General features: G+C 44.5%; 1 protein-coding gene across 1 annotated transcript in view; it reads left to right on the forward strand.

Moving 5' to 3' along the window:
* LOC116718844 (inositol 1,4,5-trisphosphate receptor type 3-like) overlaps window positions 1-19,243 on the forward strand; it is a 42,924-nt gene extending 23,681 nt beyond the window's left edge. The window contains 38 exon segments of the mRNA XM_032561094.1: window positions 16-218; window positions 1,163-1,283; window positions 1,364-1,418; window positions 1,491-1,656; window positions 2,602-2,760; window positions 4,391-4,465; window positions 4,932-5,051; window positions 5,154-5,276; window positions 6,012-6,212; window positions 6,287-6,402; window positions 7,289-7,424; window positions 7,491-7,616; window positions 8,244-8,369; window positions 8,462-8,582; window positions 9,162-9,325; window positions 9,530-9,678; window positions 9,756-9,864; window positions 10,006-10,099; window positions 11,063-11,238; window positions 11,344-11,503; window positions 11,674-11,858; window positions 12,274-12,474; window positions 12,779-12,889; window positions 13,907-14,002; window positions 14,069-14,182; window positions 14,278-14,361; window positions 14,521-14,631; window positions 14,798-14,990; window positions 15,063-15,073; window positions 15,075-15,183; window positions 15,339-15,511; window positions 16,041-16,205; window positions 16,279-16,573; window positions 17,015-17,133; window positions 17,367-17,532; window positions 17,601-17,761; window positions 17,844-18,005; window positions 18,669-19,243. Coding sequence (XP_032416985.1) covers window positions 16-218; window positions 1,163-1,283; window positions 1,364-1,418; window positions 1,491-1,656; window positions 2,602-2,760; window positions 4,391-4,465; window positions 4,932-5,051; window positions 5,154-5,276; window positions 6,012-6,212; window positions 6,287-6,402; window positions 7,289-7,424; window positions 7,491-7,616; window positions 8,244-8,369; window positions 8,462-8,582; window positions 9,162-9,325; window positions 9,530-9,678; window positions 9,756-9,864; window positions 10,006-10,099; window positions 11,063-11,238; window positions 11,344-11,503; window positions 11,674-11,858; window positions 12,274-12,474; window positions 12,779-12,889; window positions 13,907-14,002; window positions 14,069-14,182; window positions 14,278-14,361; window positions 14,521-14,631; window positions 14,798-14,990; window positions 15,063-15,073; window positions 15,075-15,183; window positions 15,339-15,511; window positions 16,041-16,205; window positions 16,279-16,573; window positions 17,015-17,133; window positions 17,367-17,532; window positions 17,601-17,761; window positions 17,844-18,005; window positions 18,669-18,785 — 5,273 coding nt within the window. The 3' untranslated portion in view covers window positions 18,786-19,243.
* The last annotated feature ends 3,258 nt before the right edge of the window (window positions 19,244-22,501 follow it).

Raw genomic sequence — 22,501 nt, forward strand, 5'->3', positions numbered from 1 at the left:
GGTTTGTTTTCACAGGGAGGAACGTAAGGCGCACCATCCATGGGATGGGACAGATGATGTCCACCATGGTCCTCAACCGGAGGCAGTCCACGCTCGGCGGCGCCGGGCCGAGGGGGGCCGGGTTTGTGCTGGAGGGACAGAGAGGCAGCAAAGATTGCATCGACAATCTGGATCTAACGGTGATGGACACCAAGCTGAAGATACTGGAGATTTTACAGGTTAGGAAAGTATTTATTTAAATGACTAATGCAGTTCAGTTCACTAATGATGAGCAGCGCTAACGATCTGCATCAACACAGTGTTTAGCTGAAGCTAATGCTAAACATCAGCCATGTTGATACTCACCGATGACACTTGCGATGACGTAGTATCTCGCCCTCTACAGAATAAAACATGTCATTTCACTTCTACTTGTATAAATTGTGCTTCAGGAAGTGATTCTTTGGAACAAACGTTTCACTCACATTTATAGTTGTTGAGTTTTGCTGCTTTTTTATCCAAAGTGACAGCAGTAGAACAGGAAGCACACGGGACGTCGGTGTAGTAATTAATTATATATTGTATTATATATATATACAGTATATATATACAAATCTTGTATATAGTTACAATTTTATTTTATTTTTTTACATACAAAAGTCTCAAGCTGGAACCTTTGTATTTGTGCGTTTCTGGTACACCGGTAAATCTGACGCACACGCTACATCCGCTAACAGCGGCGATGGAAACGGCTCCTCTGGTCGAAACGATGATCTGATGCTGGAAAAGACTGTTGTTGTGTTCAGGTTGTGGTAAAAGGAGATAGCCTGTTAGCAAAGCTATGCTAGCCTAAAATAGCATCTCCATGCTAAACGTGTAGCAGCTAATGCTAATGTCACATTTCTACATTTCTGAAGAATCTCCATGAACGATCAGAGAAACTCTGGAAATCTGATGATTGAAGAACCTGAAGATTAAACTATAAATAAATTTCTGTTGAACTTTGACGTCTGTTTATTCAACAATTTAGCGGCAAAAAGCGTTTTTGATTTGAAAATGTTGCTTATTTTGTTAATATATAGTTTTAGATTAAAATGATATTAATGAATTACAGACCCTGACATTAACTTTTTATTTTAGTTCATATTGGTAACTGAACATGTGACGCTGTCGCCTTCCTCAGTTCATCCTGAACGTCCGGCTGGACTACCGTCTGTCCTTCCTGCTCTCCGTCTTCAAAAAGGAGTTTTTGGACGTTTACCCCATGGCTGAAGCTGACGCCACCACTAACGTGGAACAAGCAGGTGAGAGTTTGAAACTCTTTGTTAAAATGTTTGAGATTTTCCGTCTTTTCTGTGATTGTTGACGGCTTCTTCTCCTTCAGCCACCGTCAACCTGCAGCAGATCGGCGACCAGGCGGAGGCCATGTTTGGAGTCGGGTATGTGTGGTCGGCCATGTTGGCCCGCTGCTTCCTGAGGGCTGCGGGTGCTGAGGAGTTGTGTCTGTGCAGGAAGATGAACAGCATCCTGGAAGTGGACGACGAAGGAGGCCGGATGTTCCTGCGGGTGCTGATCCATCTGACGATGCACAACTACGCCCCTCTGGTGTCCGGAGCGCTGCAGCTGCTCTTCAGGCACTTCAGCCAGAGGCAGGAAGTGCTGCACACCTTCAAACAGGTGAGCAGCAGGAAAACACGCTGCTGACTGACAGGTTTCTGCTGATTCAAGGAAAAATCTGGATTAAATCTGGACTTAATCTGGATTAAATCTGGACTAGATCTGGATTAAATCTGGACTAAATCTGGATTAAATCTGGACTAGATCTGGATTAAATCTGAATTAAATCTGCACTAAATCTGGATTAAATCTGGACTAGATCTGAATTAAATCTGAATTAAATCTGGACTCAGATGGAAAGAGAATAAAAATTAGAACATGTTGGTCTCAGATTGTTTTTAATTAAGAGAACAAAGAACAAATTTTATTTTTATTTAAACTCACCAGATATGATTTCAAGTGTAAAATATTTGACCCAAGTTGCAGTAAAAGGTTTTTTAAGCAACTTATAAAAGTATAAACTACAGACACACAAGTTATTTATTTTTCACCTCTGATTATTACAGTGTAACATCAGCTGAAAGAAAATCATAAAATATGCCTCTAAAATCTTAAAAAGCAAATTTTGAGTAATTTCACAAGATGATGTATGAATTTTAATTAATTGTTTCAACCGATCAGAAAATACTTTTTTCTCTTTTCAGCTTTTCTAAAGATAAAAAACTCAGATTTAAATATTTAAGATTCAAAAGGAAAATTACCAACTTATAAAAAGAGTTTTTGTTGTTTGTCTCAAACAGGAACATGTTTATTTCATAAAAACTCATTTCCACCAAGAAATAAAAAGTAAAAGCCCAGCAGGAAGTCATGATTTAGAGTTATGAGATATAAAATCTTGATTATGAGACACTGGATCAAACCCCTTTGTGAATTTATGTCTCATAATTCTGGCTTTTATTCTCAAACTTATAACTTTAACCCTCATAGTTCTGACTTCCTGCTGGGCGTTTGGCCTGCTGCTGCTGCGACCTCTGCTCGAACCGTTGAGTCTGTTCGTGTTTCCAGGTGCAGCTGCTGATCTCGACGCTGGACGTGGAAAACTACAAGCTGATTAAAGCCGACCTGGATCGCCTCCGCACGCTGGTGGAGAAGTCGGAGCTGTGGGTGGAGAAGAAGAGCTCGGGTGGAGGAGACGGGAAGAAAGACAAGAAGGAGAAAGGGGAGGTGAGAAACGACACATTTACATTTTATACACATCAGAGGGGAACATTTTCTTCATTTAAATTAAAATCTGGTTTATGTTGAACGAAGTTAATGACCTGCAGCTGCAAACTGTTTGCTCTACAAAATAATCTGAGTCAGGAAGAACCTTGGCTTCTCGCTCCGCTTAAACGTCAAAGGACATAAAAACGACAGTATCATCAGCTTTAATAAAACATTTAGTATCAACCTTTGAAAAGTTGCTCATGGCGCCTTTCTCCTGCGCTCTGACTGTCTGTCCATCGTCTCCTTCCTGCTTGTTTGTTTGTTTGTGAAATAAAACTAAATTTTCTGATATTTCATCTGAAAATCAAACATTTAACACAAAGTGTTTGGATGTTACAGAAACACAAATGTGATAAAAGATGGAATTATTTGCATCATTACTTGGGGAAAATCAGCATTTTACTTTTGTTTTGATGAAAAGTAAACCACAGATATTTATTATATAATATTATAGGATATTACCAGATTAATGTAGTTAAAATGAAGCCTAGGCACAAATTCAAACTGGAAGACTCTCTAGCTCCACCTGCATCATCCAACCGGAGCTTCCGGCTCATCACCGTTGATTGATTGACGCCGGTCCAAGACTCGTCACGTCCAATCACCGTCCAAGCCCCAGCTGATAAGGACCACCACCCATGGCATCTCGTGCTTTCCAGCAGAGCTCAACCCACCTCCACCCCTTCACCTCCACTCGCTCGGCTGTCCGGCCGCATTCTTCATGGCCTCCACCACCAGTGCCGGGTCCCTGGGGATGACGTTCCTAACAGCATATGGAATGCTCATCCGAGCCCAACGCAAAGTTTGCGATAATGTCCTCAGCCGGGGCCGAGCGCCAAAGATTTAATTCATGCTGTTAATAAACTTTTCTAATTGTTTCCCTTTTCTCCGTCTGAGTCTCTCCAGATTGAATTCAGAGTCGTTTTAAAGTCCTGCTGATTTGTGACACTTTGATGATGATGAAGAATTTTCTTATTTATAAAAACTTCACAAGATGCTCAACATTCCTCATTTTAAGTTTAAATCTTTTTTCATGTTGGAATAAAAAAATATGAATCCATTCTCTCCTAATATGATGATTTTATTCTGGCAATATTATGACTTTATTCTCATTTTATTACAGTTTCATTCTTAGCCCAACTTTAATCTCTCGTTATTTGAATTATTTATTCTCGTATTTTTATGACATTACTTTTATTTAAATACTTTATTCTTGTATTATTATGATTTTATTCTGTTTTTTATAACTATTCTAGTTTTTTACAACTTTAATCTTGTGTCTTTTCAAACCTCTTCTCATATTTTTACGTTTTTGTTTTAGACGTATTACAACTTTATTTGCATATTTTTATGAGTTAATCCTCATATTTTTACATTAGTTTGCATTTTGTCTTTATTCTTGTATTTTTACAACTTAATTGTCATAATTAATTGTTTTTTAGCCTGACTCTAATTCTCTGATGAATCTGACCAATCAGGTCAGCCTGAGGGTTTCAGGATATCAGCCGTTTCTGTGATTTCATGCAAATCAAATGTTTCCCTGAAGCTTTCCATAATCACAACCTGCCGTACCTTCTGCATCCTGCAGGGGGCGGCAGAGGACCCATCGCCAAAGAAAGAGAAGCAGCAGAAAGGAAACGAGAACTACCAGAACGTGAAAGAGGTGAGAACGTTCTCTTCTGTCAGCCAATCAGAGAGGGCGATGCTGGGAGGCGCTCACCGCTCAGATTACCATCGATCAAAGAATCAATATGTAATCAATATATAATACAGAAATGCTGAAATTACATCAAAAATTAATCCAACCTCAATCTGCAGATCAATGGTTTAGAATAATGAAAAAGAAAATTATTTTTCTTTTCTAAAAATGAAATTTAACTCATTTTTAATGAAACTGGAATTAAAGCTTTAAATAAATCCGTGTTTCACTTTTATGATCATAAGTTTACTGAGGATTATTTAGCAAGGATTATATTTTATGGATTATTGAGTGATAATTTTTTTCTGACTATTGATGATAATTTAGTTTTTTTTGTATTATTTATTGAGGATTATTTATCTGTGATCATATTTTGTGGGTTATGTTTGCTGGGTTTTGCAGCAGCAGCTCATTTCTTCTCTCCTCTCAGATTCTGGAGCGGCTCAATAAAATGTGCAGCTCTGGAGTCTGGAAGAAGCAGCAGCGGCTGCTGAAGAACATGGGAGCTCATAAAGTCATGCTGGACCTGCTGCAGGTTTCCTACGACAAGGTGAGGCGGGCCGGACCGCCAAAATAAAAGCACAGAGGCGTGGTTTATGCAGGAGGAGGAGTTCCTGTCTACAAATCCAACTTTTTCTTCCTGTCTGTGCAGAACGACGTGAAGATGCAGGAGATCATCAAATACACTCACATGTTTCTGCAGAAGTTCTGCATGGGGAACCAGGAGAACCAGGCGCTGCTGCACAAGAACCTCAACCTGTTCCTCAACCCCGGGGTGACATTCAGCATCACAACGCAGATTATCTCGATACTAGCCGATTGTGACGGCATTTCCATCTGCAGCGAATTCTGAAATATAAAAACAAATCAAATCAGATCGAAATTCAACTTTTCTTCTCCTCTGGAGACTAAAAGTGAACAACAGAACGATCTAAAGACTAGAAATGATTTGACCTTTTAAATATTCTCTCTTCAAACTTTCCCCTGAGTTTATTTTTATAAAATTCATGGATGGATGAAAATTAGGGGAAAATGAGCAGAAAGTTAATAAAAGATCTCAGTTTGAAATGAGCAGAAATTAAAGACAAAAACAACTTTCTGCTTTTTGACTTTCATGATTTGGATGGAAATGAACTTCATAGAGCTGCTGGTTCTGGTTCTGGTTCTCTGACCTGCGGGTCGTGAAGGTTTGTGCTGCTATCAGTTTAAAGGTCAACAGAGGTCGTCATCAATAGCTTCAAAGCAAAAGCAGCACAAACGTAGCAGAGCTGATTGGGTCGACCTCTGATGACCTCTAGAAACTGTTTTATTAATGTCTTTAAAATGACAGCAGGAAAAACAAAAAGTCTTTTTGCTCAAATATTTGACATGAATTTTGTTAGATTTGGTTGCAGCATTCGGGAGGGGCTGGTTGACCTTTGACCTTTCACTAGCAGCACAAACGGACCTTTTTGACTGGGTTCAGTGGGGCTTGAGGATGTGTGTGACCTTCAGCTGTTGTTTCCTGCAGCTGCAGGAGGCCGAGACGGTGCAGCACATCTTCAGCAACAACTACCAGCTGTGCAGCGAGATCTCAGAGAGCGTGCTGCAGCACTTCATCCACTGCCTGGCCACGCACGGCCGCCACGTCCAGTACCTCAACTTCCTGCACACCATCATCAAGGCCGAGGGCAAGTACGTCAAGAAGTGCCAGGACATGATCATGACCGAGGTGAGGCGCCGCGCCGCCGTCGCGCTGTGTCCGTGTTTCCATGGCGACCTCCTCACGCCGTCCCCGTGTCTCAGCTGACGAACGCCGGCGAGGACGTGGTCGTCTTCTACAACGACAAAGCGTCGTTCAACACCATGCTGGAGCTGATGGCCGAGAGCAGGGAGGGAGTCGGGGAGAAGAGCCCGCTCAGGTAACCACGGCAACCGCCCGCCATCCAATCAGACGCTCCTGTTTCCGGGTTTATTTATCCAACACGAGACGTTGAAATTCAAAATGCACCACTCAGCTTTTGGATCAACGTCTTCCTCCGGAAATATTTAAATAACCTGAACGTTCAAGCAGAAATGATTCTGAGTTCTGAGCTGCCGGTCGGTTCCAGACGGACCGGAAACTTCAGCCATGAATGTCAAACGTTTAATTCGCTGCGTTTCTGTCGGCTAAATGCAGAATTCAGTAACGTTCTGGTCGTTTTCAACGCCTGGAACTGAAACTCCTCCTTCCTTCACCTTTTCTCTCCTCCGCTTCAGACGCTCCTCCAGTTTCGCTTCACGCCTGAAAGCAGCGCAGTGGCAGGAACCGCTGCTGGTTTTTCAAAATAAAGTCAATTTTAGGTTTAAATTAATGTCAAACTGATGATGGATAGGATAAATGTGCCAATATAAACTAAATATATTTATATATGAATATATCTCACATGCGTTACGTTTTTTAAAAATCCTTCATTGTGAAAGTTTGGGCTTTTATTTTGACGAGGCTCTGCACTGCGATCAGTCACATGTAGAGGAAACACTGAAAACTGATTCATTATTCTAAACATTTACTGGATTATTTTCTGTAAATGAGTGACTTCATTCAAAAGTCTCAGAGCAGAAGCTGATTTACGTTTTTACCAGGACAGACGAGGATTCAGGATGTGACTTCAGGTCCAGTTGGTTTGTTGAAGGAAGAAATCTGATCGGTTTTTCTGTTTCTCTCTGCGGTTGACGAGTTGTCGAGTCGTTCCTTCAGTTCTAACCGCCGACCCAGAGCTCTGAGAGCCTGCTGAACCTTTTGACCCGGTTCTGCTTCCTGAGCAGGTACCACATCTCTCTGGTGGAGCTGCTAGCCGCCTGCGCCGAGGGCAAGAACGTCTACACCGAGATCAAATGCACGTCGCTGCTGCCGCTGGAGGACGTGGTGCGGGTGGTGACGCACGAGGACTGCATCACCGAGGTGACCGGGTCGGGATCTGTCCAGGTTCCGGTCCTGGTTCTGGGTCTCACCCGTGTCTGTCTGCAGGTGAAAATCGCCTACGTGAACTTTGTGAACCACTGCTACGTCGACACCGAGGTGGAGATGAAGGAGATCTACACGTCCAACCACATCTGGAAGCTGTTTGAGGATTTCACCGTGGACATGGCGCGGGTACGAAACCGGGGCAGAAACTGGGGCAAAACAGGGGCAGAAACCAGGGCAGAAACCAGGAGGGTGTACAAAACCGGGGCGGTGGGGCATGGAGGCTACAAACCAAAACACTGAAATGAACAAAGTTCCTCATTAGGAAATGAGCTCAGACATTTTATGTGACATATTTTTAAAAATAAGATTTTATTTATTTTCAGGAGATGTTTGAGTTCCTAAAAAAACACTTTTCAACATCTTATGAAACTAAATGTTCAGTTGAACCACAGCTGTTTGTTTCATTTGTGTGTTTAAGTTATTAAGCATTTAAAAACTGATTTTAGTTTATTTTTGTTGGCCAAAATTAGTTTGTATTTATTTATCTATTTTATATTTTCTTTGCGTACTAAAAGTATTGTGTGATTTTCTATAAATTTATAGATTAATTAATTTTTTATTCTAGTGATTGTTTTTAAACAAAAGCAAAATAATTCTTCTGACGTTTCATATTTGATTTGCCAAAAGCAAAAGAAGAAAAAACAAAGAAAAGGCAGAGAATGTGGAATATTGTTTCTGATATTCCACCCTGAAGCTTAACGGCTTCTTGTTTGAATCTCAGGTTTTTAAATCGGAGCGTTTCTTCTTCTGCAGGTCTGCAACAAGCGCGAAAAACGACTGACCGACCCGGTTCTGGAGAAATACATCATCAACGTGGTTTTCGACACCATCACCGCCTTCTTCAGCTCTCCTTTCTCTGAGAACAGCACGTCTCTGCAGGTGGGGCGACTCGGACCCGGTGGGCCCCAGCGGTCTCTGCTTGGACCCGGCGGTCTCTGGTTGGTTGAGCTGTTTCTTCTTCCCTCCCTCAGACTCACCACACCATCGTGGTCCAGCTGCTGCAGTCGTCCGTCAGGCTGCTGGACTGTCCCTGGCTGCTGCCGCTGCACCGCGGACAGGTGGAGGCCTGCATCAAGACGCTGTCGCTGACAGGTAGCGCACTAAGCCCCGCCCACTTCAGACCTCACCTCTACACCAGAAGACCAGACCCTGCTGGGTTTGTTTTTCTGAAATCCTCAGATTCAGCAGCTTCATATTCAGACTGAACAACTGGGATAAGGACTGGAGACGTTTTAGAGGATTTATTGTCGTGATTCCTGAGTTCGTTCTGAAGGAATTTCTCCTCCTTAAATTGAACATATCATATTTTTAAACCCTTCTTTGAGTCCATCCAGTTTTTCACAAAATTCATGGAAAATCGACACATTCCTGCATTTTTTCTCCTCAAAAATGATCCAAAACAATCAGGTTTCAATGTTGACTCCCACCTACAGGTGGCAGTATTCCTTACTTCTCCACTGCTGACTCAGCCTCACTTGATGTCAAGATGCAGCCAAACATCAAACATAAGCGTTCTGAGCCGATCATTAAGCCTCTGTTTCTCCATGACAGATATAATATATAATATTATATCTACGCACCAGGAGAGACGAAAATAAACTTTCTGCATTTCTGGACAAAATGTCTTTAAGGCCTAAAAACAGTTTTCTGTTTTCCTCTGGGCATCTTCAGCTAAGAACCGCTCCATCTCTCTCCCTCTGGAGCTGGAGGCGCTGATCAACAACGTGTTGTCCAGCTTGGCCGTCAACACCCTGAACCGCTCCGCCTACAAGACGCCGACCCGCAGCGCCAGACCCGTCCCCTACGACTACAAGAACATCATCGAGAAGCTGCAGGTACGCCGCCTCAAGCCATGGTGGACGCTGCGGTGGATGTCCTCTCTAACAAACGTCCCCCGTCTCGTCCTCTCTAACGTCCCCCGTCCCCTCTAATGTACCCCAGTCTCGTCCTCTCTAACGTCCCCTGTCCTCTCTAATGTCCCCCGTTTTGTCCTCTCTAACGTCCCCCGTCCTCTCTAATGTCCCCCGTCTCGTCCCCAGGACATCATCAACACCCTGGAGGAGCGGCTGAAGCCGCTGGTGAACTCGGAGCTGTCGGTGCTGGTGGACGTCCTGCACCAACCGGAGCTGCTGTTCCTGGAGGGAAGCGACGCGCGGCAGCGCTGCGAGTCCGGCGGCTTCATCTCCAAGTAGGTGGGCCGGGTCTGAGCGGCCGCTGCCAGAGGCATGCTGGGAAGTGGTGTTCACTGCTGTGTCTGCTCTGCAGGCTGATCCAGCACACCAAGGCGCTGATGTCCGCAGAGGAGAAGCTGTGCATCAAAGTGCTGAGGACGCTGCAGGAGATGCTCATCAGGACCCTGGACTTTGATGAGAAGGTCAGAGGTCAACCTGAGGCTCAGTCTCTGTGATTCTGATGCTTCTTCTGAGCAAAAATATGTTTAAAACAGATTAATATCCACTGGTTAAAAATGACACTAAATCCTTTGTGTGTTTGTTTCTGACCCGGTTTGATTCAGGGAATGATGCTGCGCAAAGTTCTGCTGCAGAACTACCTGTTCTCCAACAGGAAGAGCAACCAGAAGAACGACCTGGCTGAACTGGGAGCCGCAGGTACGACTGGGAGTTGCTGCTGCTGCTAGCGGGATGCTAACACTTCCTGTTGCTCCTTCACAATAAAAGCCTTAAAAAACCATCTAGGACAAATTAGACTAAAGTCTTAATTCACAAAAAATGCTAGTTTGATTTCATTATTCAGACATTTGTTGTTGTTTTTTATTTTAATATTTTATAAAATTAAGATATTAATATTTATTTTCAGATTTTATTTTTGTTTCAAGAGATTTTTCATCCAGACGTTTTTTATTCTGATTTGATGTAAAATATGAACACAGTGACCTTAAAGTTGACCTTTCATTCATCCACCTCCTCAGGACTTTAAGATTCAGTAACAAATGTTTCTAAAAAAATTATTTAAGTAAAACAAAAAAATAAAAATAACTAAATAAGATTATTAAATTGTGAAAAACTAAATCAATGAAATTGTTACATTTTGAAAAAATAATTAAATATAAATAAATAAAAAGATATGTCTATAAAAAGAACATAATTATTTAAAAGGTAAGTGGTGGATCAGGGCGGGTCGGTCCTGCAGGATTCACTGAAATGAAACCAGAGCTGAGATGCTAACCGATGCTAATCGGACCCAAAGCCTCTCTGTCTTCTCGCTCTGCTGCAGCGGTTCGTCATCCTGTTTATTTTCTCACAAACATGACTTTTATTTAATTACTGTTTGCAATGAGAGCCGTCCCTCTTCTCATCAGATGTTGGTTAAATGGAAAGAAAACTATCAGTGAGTAGATCAGTGGGCCGAATACTCAGCCCTGTGGGACTCCAAAGAGCTTCAGATTGATCTGTGTAACCTGCACAAACAATAAACTGTTGACTTCATTTGTTTTCACACAAAACTCTTTAACGTTTTAACTTTGACCCATTCTGGGAGAAAAAGGCTGAGCTGGTGAAACCAAAGTTCTCCTCAGACTGACTGAGTAACTTCATGATGTGTTTGTGGGCCAGGTGGCGAACAGGAGCGCGACTGGGCAGCGGTGGCGGCCATCCAGTGCCGTCTGGACCGGGAAGGAGGAACGAAGCTGTTCACCGACCTGGTGATGAGCTCCAAGAACGACAAGATCTTCCAGGAGAGCATCCAGCTGGCCATCTGTCTGCTGGAGGGAGGCAACACGGAGATCCAGGTAGCACACCTGGATCTGCAGAGACGGCAGAGTTCACCGGGACCAGATGGCCGTTGTGCAAAAATCAAGCAAAATCAATGAATAAAAACTCCTGTTTGTCTGCAGAACTCCTTCTACAAACTGATGATGGGCGACAACAAGTCGGAGAAGTTCTTCAAGGTTCTTCATGACCGGATGAAAGAAGCTCAGATGGACATTAAGGCGACGGTTTCTGTAAACGTTGGTGAAATGACGCACAAGGCCAACGAGAAGGAGCTGGAGGCCGGTGAGCGGGTTTAAACAATGTCCGATAGTTTGAGGTCAGAGGTTAGCTAGGTCAGAGGTTAGCTAGGTGGTAGTAGCGGGTTAGCAACCAGGGTTCAGGTTTAGTTACTCACGGTTACTGATGGATGTTCTGATAACGTGGTTCCCCATCACTGGCTCTCCCTGGTTCAGGAGGACTTCCTCTGATGGTTCACGGTCAAGGCATCGCCCCGGTAACGGCCGCCGCCGCCATGCCGACCCAGCAGGCAGAGGAGCAGCGGGAGGTGGAGGCGGAGATGGGACCAGCGGTCACCATCATGAAGCCCATCCTGAGGTTCCTGCAGCTGCTGTGTGAGAACCACAACAACAACCTGCAGGTTAGTCAATGCTAACTAGCCAACTGTAGCTGCAGGTTAGTTAACAAACCAGACCAGTTCACCAGTAAGTGTTGGTTATCTAGTCCCAATAGTGACTAGACAACCAACAAACAGCAGGAATCTGTAAGCTGGTTCATGTTAACCAATAAGAACCGGATCAACGGGTCGGTTCCTGTTTCCAGCCTGGGTCTGGTTCAACCCGCTGCTCAGGTCCGGTTGGTTCTCCTCTGGTTCTCCAGCTGGTCCGGTTGGGTCACATTAAACAAGATGTTCTGGACTGTTTCTAGTTACTCGAGGTCCAGAGGATCAGCTGCTGTAGCCGGTCCAGGTCACCACAGCACCACCTGGTGGTGGTTAGAAGAATCACAGTGTCAGAGATGAGCCAGCTCATGTCTTGATGATTTTGTGTTCCCAGAACTTTCTGCGTTGCCAGAACAATAAAACCAACTACAACCTGGTGTGTGAGACGCTGCAGTTCCTGGACATCATGTGTGGAAGCACCACCGGCGGGCTGGGCCTGCTGGGCCTCTACATCAACGAATCAAACGTCCACCTGATCATCCAGACCCTGGAGACGCTCACAGAGTACTGCCAGGGCCCCTGCCAGGAGAACCAGGTGCTCCAACACACAGTCAGACCCAAAGTTTCAGAACAGTCCTTGTTCTTTAAACAAAGTCTTTGTGGAGGTCAGTTCAGAAGCTGCTGTAGCCGTCCCAGTCCAGCCTTCTTTATCGGTACCAAACCCTGGCCAACACATTTCATGATTTCTTTGGCTTCACCGGTCTTAAGGGACAGGGTCCGTTCGACCACAAAGCCTTTTTACTGTGAGCGGTCCGGCGAGCCTATAGTCCAGTACTCCACCGCCAGACGGTCATAAGGCTCAGAAACTGATCCCCGTCGTGGATTTCTGTGTTTTTCAGACGTGTATCGTGACTCACGAGTCCAACGGCATCGACATCATCACGGCGCTGATCCTGAACGACATCAGCCCGCTGTGTCGGTACCGGGTGGAGATGGTTCTGCAGCTGAAGGTACAGCGGGTCGGCTGCTCTCACCTGAACTGGTCGGCAGTGACTGCAGATCACAAATCAATATTTACCCACGTTAACCTCTCCGATCCGATCTGATCGGTTTCAGGTTGGGATTTCTCACAAAAATCACTCAGACCTTTTAGAAATGCCCTCAGTTTAAAAAATATGACAAGTCTGTAGGTTTTAACTGTACAACACCTGAGACGTTTACATGTGCAGGTACGGAGAACTGACCCTGCCAAAACTGGCAATAAATATAGAAATAAAATAAATGGCTTGGTAAGATAATCAATGTGCCAAATACTGCATCCAAACAGAAAAAGTGAAAACTTTCCAACTTATTAAATATATCATTTTGGCAGGTTTTGTTCTCCATATGTAGGAAAAGGAAACAAAGAAAAAAAGATTTTCAGAAACTAATAAATGTGACCTAAACCTACAAATGTAGACAATTATGTGACACTTGATACAAATGATGAAATAATCTCATTTACTGGAATCATATTCAGTTTGAACATATTTATTATAAATCACCAAATTACAACTTATGTTACTTCAAGGCACTTATTTACTAAATATAGCTTAGACTTGCTGTTATACAGGATTTATTTCAGGTTCCTTCCTTATGATGAACTAAATAATTCATGTTTGTCTGAATCAAATTTATCCCTGAAGACTTGTGATAATTAAGTTTTACTGTATTATAAAACACCAACGTTGGCTGGAAATCTTTGTTTTCTGCCTTTCTGTTCCACATTTTCTGTTTGACTGGTTCCATCCTTCAAAGATCTTTTATTTCTCTTGGATTTTAGTTCTGGTTCTTTTCCTCCCAGCTTTGGTTTCTGTTGGATTTTAAATTGAACCTCAGATGAAGTGCATTCAAAGCGGTGTAGTTACAGATGTTTGCCTCCAGAGGGCAGCACCGAGCAGCTGCTTCATCCTCAGCTCTGATTGGCTGATTTCTCCTGGTTGAATGTTTGGGTTTTCTGCTGCAGATGTTTCTGTTTCTGTTGCCAGGACAACGCCTCCAAGCTGCTGCTGGCGCTGATGGAGAGTCGTCATGACAACGAGAACGCCGAGAGGATCCTGTTCAACCTGCGACCGAGGGAGCTGGTGAGGGCCGGATCCAGGTTCTGACCTGGTTCTGACCCGGCCCGGTCTCACGCTGCGTGTCTGCAGGTGGATGTGATCAAGAAGGCGTACCAGCAGGAGAGCGAGTGTGAGGAGGAGCAGGTGGAGGTGGAGGTGTCGCCGCGGGAGGTGGGACACAACATCTACATCCTGGCCCAGCAGGTGACGACAAGCAGCCTCCTGATTGGCTGCTGGACTCCTCTGATGCGATTCTATTGGACCAGCTGTTTGTTCTGATACTGGGTTCTGATTGGCAGCTGGCGAGACACAACAAAGTTCTGCAGAACCTCCTGAAGCCGCCCAAGAACAGCAAGGAGGGCGAGGAAGGCATCTCCTCCATGGTAACCGTCCAACCAAACATCCAACCAACCATCCAACCAACTCTACATCTTTGTATGGTTGGGGGAACCGTTCAACTTTTCCTCCAACTATACATCTGACCAACCATCCAACCAATCATCCAACCATCCAGCCATTCATCCAACCGTTCTCCCCCTCAGCTGACCCTCCAGAGCCGTCCTCTGTCCCAGATGTTGAAGTCTTCGGCTCCAGCTGAGGTCGTGGATCAGGATCCTCTGGACTACTACGACCAGCTCACGTCTCAGATCGAGGTCCTTTATCAACCCAAACTTTGTCATCAAGCTGATGATGAAGTTCTTCATCTGAAGAACTTTTTGAAAAATACTTTCACAAAATAAAACGCCCCTCTAAATGTTTCAGGTCTTTTAATTTGAAATTTCTCCAGCTCTTCCTGTCATTCCTGCTTCATTTCTCCAGATTGTGCGTGAGGACCGCAGCATGGAGCAGATCGTGTTTCCTGTTCATCCCATCTGCGAGTTTCTCACCGAGGAGTCAAAGCTCCGAGTCTTCAACACCACGGAGCAGGATGAGCAGGGGTCAAAGGTCACGCACTTCTTTGAGCAGACTTCGTTCCTGCACGGAGAGATGGAGTGGCAGAAGAAGCTGAGGAGTGGAGAGCAGAGCGCCGGCCGTTAACATCCCGGATGTTTCCAGCTCTGAGCGTGTGTCCGGTCTGTTGCAGGCATGCCGGTTTCTGTACTGGTTCTCCAGGAGGATGACTCTGTGGGGAACCATCTCCTTCAACCTGGCCGTCTTCATCAACCTCATCATCGCCTTCTTCTACCCCTACGACTCTGGCCAGGGTGTGTGGATGGATCTTTGGTCACTTCTAGTCGAATGTTTTTGTTCCCTTCATTTTTAGACATCAGTTTTTCATCAGGCTGAGGATTCAGGAACCATCAGAGCTCTGAAACTCCCTCTGATTGGTCCATTCTCTTCCTCTCTTCCATTCTCTTAGGAGCGATCGATGACTCCATGCTGCTGATGCTGTTCTGGATCCTGACCGGGCTCTCCGTCCTGGGCTTGTTCTCCAAGCAGTACGGCCTGCAGCCGCTCACGCTGGCGCTGATCCTCAGGTCCATCTACCACCTGGGCATCGGAAACACGCTCATCCTGCTCGGATCGCTCAACGTAAGACGCAGCTCAGCAGTGACGGGCAGCGCCAGCTGAGAAGTTAGCTGCGCTAGCTCTAAAGTGCTAACCATAAACATTTGTTTTGCTAATGCTAGCGAGGTAGACCAACATGGTAGTTAGCAGAAGCTAATGCTAAATTCAACCACGTTGATACTATTGTTATTTAGCTAGCACACTGAACGTTTTCAAAGTTAGCAAAACGCTAAAGCACAAAGTGAAAAATCAGCTTCAGTATCAGTGGATTAGCAGCATTGTGGAAAAAGTTCTGATTCGGTTTAATCAGACAGATTTTCTTTCAAATTACTGAATAAAATCCAGGGTAGCACTTTATTTGACGGGTGTGTAAGACTGACATGACACCGTCATAAACATGAAGGAGTCTGAATGAATGTGGTAAATAACCACATTTTTAATGCAAAGTTGCTCTAAAAGTTGCATTGAAAGTACATTAAAAGGGCCAACTTTGCATTAATGTCTCATTATTTACAAAATAATGCAAAGTGTGTGTGTGTGTGTGTGTGTCCAGCTGATCAATAAGGTGGTGTTTGTGGTGAGCTTTGTGGGGAACAACGGGACCTTCATCATGGGCTACAAAGCCATGGTGATGGATGTGGAGTTCCTGTACCACCTGGCCTACGTCCTCACCTCCACCCTGGGCCTCTTCGTCCATGAGCTCTTCTACAGCATCCTGGTACGGCCGCGTTCAGTCCTCCAGGTTCTGCAGACCCTGATGATGATGATGATGATGATGTGTGTGTGTCCAGCTGTTTGACCTGATCTACCGGGAGGAGACGCTGTTCAACGTGATCAAGAGCGTGACCCGGAACGGGCGCTCCATCCTGCTGACGGCGCTGCTCGCCCTCATCCTGGTCTACCTCTTCTCCATCCTGGGCTTCCTGTTCCTGAAGGAGGATTTCATCATGGAGGTGGATCCGCTGCTGCAGCTGTCAGCAGACCCTCAGCACACCGAGGCGGCCCAGGACTTCCTCAAGTCGTGCTCCACAGACGGAGTCAGCTGCACCGCTGAGACGAGCGTGGAGACGGTGGCGGAGGAGGAAGGTAGGAGCTGCAGAGGTTCTGATCCGGGGCCGCTCCGAGGTTCTGATCCGGAGCCACTCCGAGGTTCTGATCCGGAGCCACTCTGAGCAGCAGCTCAGAGTGACGCTGGTAAAAAACCTTTGGGGTTAATAGAGGAGCCATGTTGGGATGACTTCCTGGAGGTGGAGTTTCAGAGAGAGCTGGAGTTCTTAAAGAGACAAGGGCCCAATTCCAAGGTGTTAAATCAGGAAGTCAAATTTCTTTTAAGTTATGTTTTATATTTATATTATTTTTACAACAACTAAAGGTAACGGGCGGAGTTAACAGCAGGGGTGGAGCTAACCGCAGGGGTGGAGCTAACCCCCGGGGGGCGGAGTTAACAGCAGGGGTGGAGCTAACCCCCGGGGGGCGGAGTTAACAGCAGGAAGTGGAGTTTAACCCTGCGTTGCTCCTGGTTTCCAGGGGAGCCCAGCACGGAGCGGGCCTGCGATACGCTGCTCATGTGCATCGTCACCGTCCTGAACCACGGCTTGAGAAACGGGGGAGGAGTGGGAGACGTTCTCCGTAAACCATCCAAAAACGTGAGGTCAAAGTTCAAATATCTGCACCAGAAAGTAGAACAGATGATGATTTTATTTATAAAACCTGGAGTTTCTGCTGTTTTATTGGATCTGCAGACGTCAGTCCAGTCGGTTTAAACGACCGGATCATTAATGAGGTTCTGCAGACAGTAAGGCTGTAGCAGAACCCGGTTCTGGACCGGTTTTGTTTACTCAAGGTTCTGTCAGTAATGTGGGACCGGACCTGTGTGCAGGAGCCGCTGTTCCCGGCGCGCGTCGTCTACGACCTGCTCTTCTACTTCGTCGTCATCATCATCGTCCTCAACCTCATCTTCGGCGTCATCATCGACACGTTCGCCGACCTGCGGAGCGAGAAGCAGAAGAAGGAGGAGATCCTGAAGACCACATGCTTCATCTGCGGTTTGTAGCGGTTCTGACCCGGTTCTGACCCTGTTCTGGCTTTGCTGAGCCGTGTCTGTCCCCTGCAGGTCTGGAGAGAGATAAGTTTGACAACAAGACGGTTTCGTTCGAGGAGCACATCAAGCTGGAGCACAACATCTGGAACTACCTGTACTTCATCGTTCTGGTCCGGGAGAAGAACCAGACGGATTACACGGGTCCAGAGAGCTATGTGGCCCACATGATCAAGGTATGGAGCCGGACCCGACCAGAACCCACCCGAACGGAACCGACCCGACCCGGCGGCCTCACCGTCTCCCTGTCTGTCCCAGAACAACAACCTGGACTGGTTCCCACGGATGCAGGCCATGTCCCTGGTGGTAACCGACGGCGACGGGGAGCAGAACGAGATGCGGATGCTGCAGGACAAGCTGGCGTTGACCATGAAGGTGGTGACGACGCTGACGGGCCAGCTGAACGAGCTGAAGGAGCAGGTACCGGGTTGCTGGTTCTACTCCACCTGCAGAGCTGCCGAGGCTGAAAGGAACCAGGACAGGCTGTGAAATTAACCACCAGTCCTCCACACATGCTCAGCTCATTTAGCTAGCTTGGTAGCTAAATATTTAGCTCGCTAACTGAAAATTTAGTTTGCTAGCTGGCTAATTAGTGTGGCGCTAAATATTTAGCTTTTTAACCATTTATTAAGATTCAAAGAAAATATTCAGCATCAAAGTGAATATTTAACTAGCTAACCAAATAGCGTGGAGTTAAATATTTAGCTTCAAACTATTTTTCTTGCTAGCTAAATGTTTTGTTTGATAATTGTTTAATGTAAAACTGTGACCTTTATAAATTAATTAATGACATGGTGAAAATATGACTTTGAAATATTAACCACATTTTTTATCTTTTAACAGCCTAAATAACCCAAATTATTGCTGTTATTTTTGACTGTTTACAATCAGCGCCATAACCTTGATGAACTCACGCCCATATAAGGACATTAGGACCAGGATGCAGAATATCCTGGAGACAAATATGAATGATCTGTTGGTTAAACCGGACGTTGAACCTCCAGGTTCATCCACCTGAGCAGCAGGCAGGAAGTAGTCGTGTCACCTGGAGGAGTGACGTGTGGACTTCCTGTGTGTGTGCAGATGACGGAGCAGAGGAAGAGGAAGCAGAGGATGGGCTTTGTGGACGTCCAGGCCGGAGCGAGCGGCGCCGTGCCGCCGAGCGCCGCCGGAGGAAACCATCAGATCTACAAATCCTAAAGAGACTGATCAGCATCCAGCTGGACTGATGCTGCTGCTGGAGCAACACACACACACACACCCACACACACACACACACACACACACACACTGCTCTGATGTGACCCTTTGTAGCCTAAAACCTGCTGAGTTGTTAAGATTTGCAGCAGATTGAACAGTTTGTGCTTCAGTTTGTGCTGCTTTTAGTTTTTATGTCATAAATTATTCTGATGCATTAAAGGATCTTCAGGAGGCTGAAGGTCCGACCCGGTCCAGACACTGAAGGAGGTTCTGTTTGGTCTGAGTGGAAGAATACTGAACATTATTAAACTAAAATCTGTTTGTTTTAATGTAGAAACAAAAAGACGTTGAAGTTCTGTGAGGAAAAGGTTTTTGTTGTAAAGGGAAGTTGTGGCTTTAGATCAAATCATGTTGAAATAAAATCCGTTTTCTGTCCTCTAATAAAACTGCTCTGAGTTTTTACTGAGTTTCTCTTCAGAAACAAAATGGCGGCAGCGTTAGCTTCCAGCACAAGCAGCTGAGGACAGTCGGGCACGGCGGTGGAGGGATGATGCCTGGGGCTTGTTCTGCAGTCACTACAACAGAACGGCTGGAAAGAGAAGAATCACAATTTTCACAGAGAAAATCTTCTGAAACATTTATTAACACAGCAGCTCTGTCAGACCCGGTTTATATTATTAAAATATTATCCCATTATTATTGAAGAGTTCAAAGTAAATGTCTGTAGACATAATTCTTTACAGTTTTAATTTAACGCCTCAGTTTTCTCCGCTTGACCTTTTGGCCGTGATGGGAAAAGGTTTGTGGAACATCTGGACCAATCAGCTCTCTGATGGAGTCGGTTATTAACTTTTATAAAAATATATTTTTTACATATTTGTTCAAATTGTCTTCATGTCATGAGAACGATTCGGTGGAAAACTTGAGTTCCTGTGCAAGTAGAAACAGCCAATCAGAGCCAGGGGGCGGGTCTTAGTGCTGTCAATCACTATCTGTGGCGCTGCTCAACCCTCCTACTGTTGCATCTTTTCCCTTTCAGCAGCTCTTGTTGTAGATGCTAAGGCTAGTTAGCATAGCCACTGATGAAGGCGGATCTTTTTTTTCTGTAATGGTGAGTTGTTTCTCCACTATGAACACATTTAGCAGCGAGTACATGAGGGTGATTAACAGCGCTAAACCCCTCCTCCTGGCTCTGGTTCAGTGATATCTCAGGGAGGAAGAAGAGGAGATCGATCTTTTCACAGATGAAATGTCTCCTAATAAAATGTTTCAACATGCTGACAGTTTTAACAAATATGTAAAATAAACACATTTTTTTTTAAAATAAGTAACAAACTGCAGCAGCTTTAAGGGTTTTATGTTATTTTCTGTTCTGGATTCAACAGGGAACCAAAGAACAGAAGCAAAAACATGAGAAATATGATCTGAGTTTTTAGTTTCCATCAGAACTTCCTGCTGTTTGGATCATTAAAGGTTGCTCCATCATGACGTCATCAACTTACAGCTGGAGACGCCATTCTGGTTCGGTTTTGGACTTCTTCTTCTTTGGCTCTAACCGGTCCGGACCACAGTCATTTGGACCGGAAGGCCAGGATTCCTGACTCTCCAGCGGAGTTAGCGTCGCTCCGGTCCGATCCGGTCCGGTCCATGAGGCGGGTTGGGGACACTAAGTCCAGCAGAACCGCAGAGAGACGCCAGAGGAGCCCGGGGTTATTCTGGGAAGCAGCGGCAGCTGCCGGCGGCCCGGTGGTCCGGGTTTAACTCGGCTTCACGTCCAGCCGGGACACAGATCCTCTAAAAACCCTGAACTAAGCCTGTGGATCTATTTTTGTTACAAAAACTAATTTTGATCAAAACATCTCAACAGTTTTATAGTTTAATCAAAAGTTTCTTCATTCTAACCACCTTCAACGTTTTTACTCAAACCGGTTATTAATCTGCTCCAGTTGGGAAAATAATGTTGAGAAAAAACAAAAGCAGTTTGATGAAAAATGATTTCATTTATTAACAAAACAAAGCGACCCAAACCAACCCTGAAACGACCCGTCCTTATCTGAGCCGCTAACAGAACCAGAACCAGAACCAGCCTGAAGCAGGAAAAGATGTTTAAAAAGCATCACAACCTGATGGGAACAGAAACTGATGAGAAACAAAGAACATGTTGGAGTTTCACCAAATTTAGTTTTTCTCTTGACTTTAAAAATCATGTCAAAGTAAAAAAGGAAAAATAAACATTAAAATATTGAAATTTTCTCTTTTTTTTCTTGAGAAACGGAGTGAAATATTTACGTCTTTTTGGTTTTCTTAATCCCTGAATGGCAAGTGGCTAATGGACCCACAAGCAGGGCCGGCCCAAGGCATAAGCAAACTATGCAGCCGTTTAGGGCCCAGGGCCGCAGAGGCCCCTCAGTGGAGCTGATTTTCTTCTTCTTCTTTTTTTTAACCAACGATTTCTATATCAATATAATAAAAACACACAATTTTATTATGAAGTGATTTGTTTGAACAAACATATATATTTGATAATGTATGTAGAAATCATTATTTTATTGATAAAAAGTAAAAACATAAATAGGGCCCCCTGGTGGCCGCGGTAGATACCGCCGGTAACATGAGCAGAGCGTCCAAACCTCAGCTAAAGTAAGATAAGTTTGCAAAACAGTGTCTCAAAAACGGATTTCTCCTTCAGGGAGGGAGAAAAGAAAGAGGAAGAACAGAAAAAAGTAAAGATAAAGGTTTGTTTTAATGTGATGTTTATCAGAAAGATTTGTGAAGCTGCTAATAGAAACGTAGCAACCAGATTCAGTTCAACAGCCAAACATTTATGCTAGCGTGAGTTTTAACGTTAATGAGTTGATTCTCCTGGTTGGTTCTGTACATTTCTGGGTTTTTGGCTCAAACACGACGTGTTTGATACAATTTGATGATAAAAGTTCTCAATGTTTGACATTGTCTAGCAAAATGTTTTCACATCAGGCTGCATGGATGCTGCATTAAGATGGAATACACACAAATTCATCACATCCTATGATTAAATTCATTCCTCTTGAGCATTACTCCAATAGCTAAAAATTTAATTCACACCAGGTGAGTCGTTCTCCCCGGAGAATGTGGACCGGTACCGGTACCGGGTTGATTCTGGGCCTTCAAATGATTTTAACAGAAGTTTCACATAACTTAGAAGTTGATGTAAAAATATTGTTTGTTTTAGTCACATAAACGCTCAGCAGCAAACAACAAATCACCAACTGCAGCTTAGAGAAGCTCATCATGTGTTAAGTTGAGCTGCACCGATTGCAGTTTTCTGGCCGGTTACCGATTTTTAAACAGCCTGACCTGCTGAGGTCGATTTTGGCCGGTAGAAATTTTTTGTCTGAAATGTCGTTAAATGTAGTTTAACTGAGTTGGTAACAATGAGGTGAATATTGTTACCTGTAAACGTTCAGACCTGGTGGGCCGGTCTGTCAGTCAAACGTCTCACTGCAGAGCAGAAAAGGACAAAGATGATTCATAAACCTTTGCTGACGAAGATCAGATCAGGAGATAAGATGGGCTTCACATGTAGGTATCGGCTGATCACGATGCCCCAAAATTAAGGAAATCGGTGCCAGAAATCGGCTGGTCGATAAATCAGTTGGCTGATAAATGTATCCTATATTATACATGTATAAAGGCTACAATATCAGAGATGCAATAAGTTTATAGCAGGTGTGTGA

Source organism: Xiphophorus hellerii, chromosome 1 (assembly GCF_003331165.1).
Source record: "Xiphophorus hellerii strain 12219 chromosome 1, Xiphophorus_hellerii-4.1, whole genome shotgun sequence".
Lineage (NCBI taxonomy): Eukaryota > Metazoa > Chordata > Actinopteri > Cyprinodontiformes > Poeciliidae > Xiphophorus > Xiphophorus hellerii.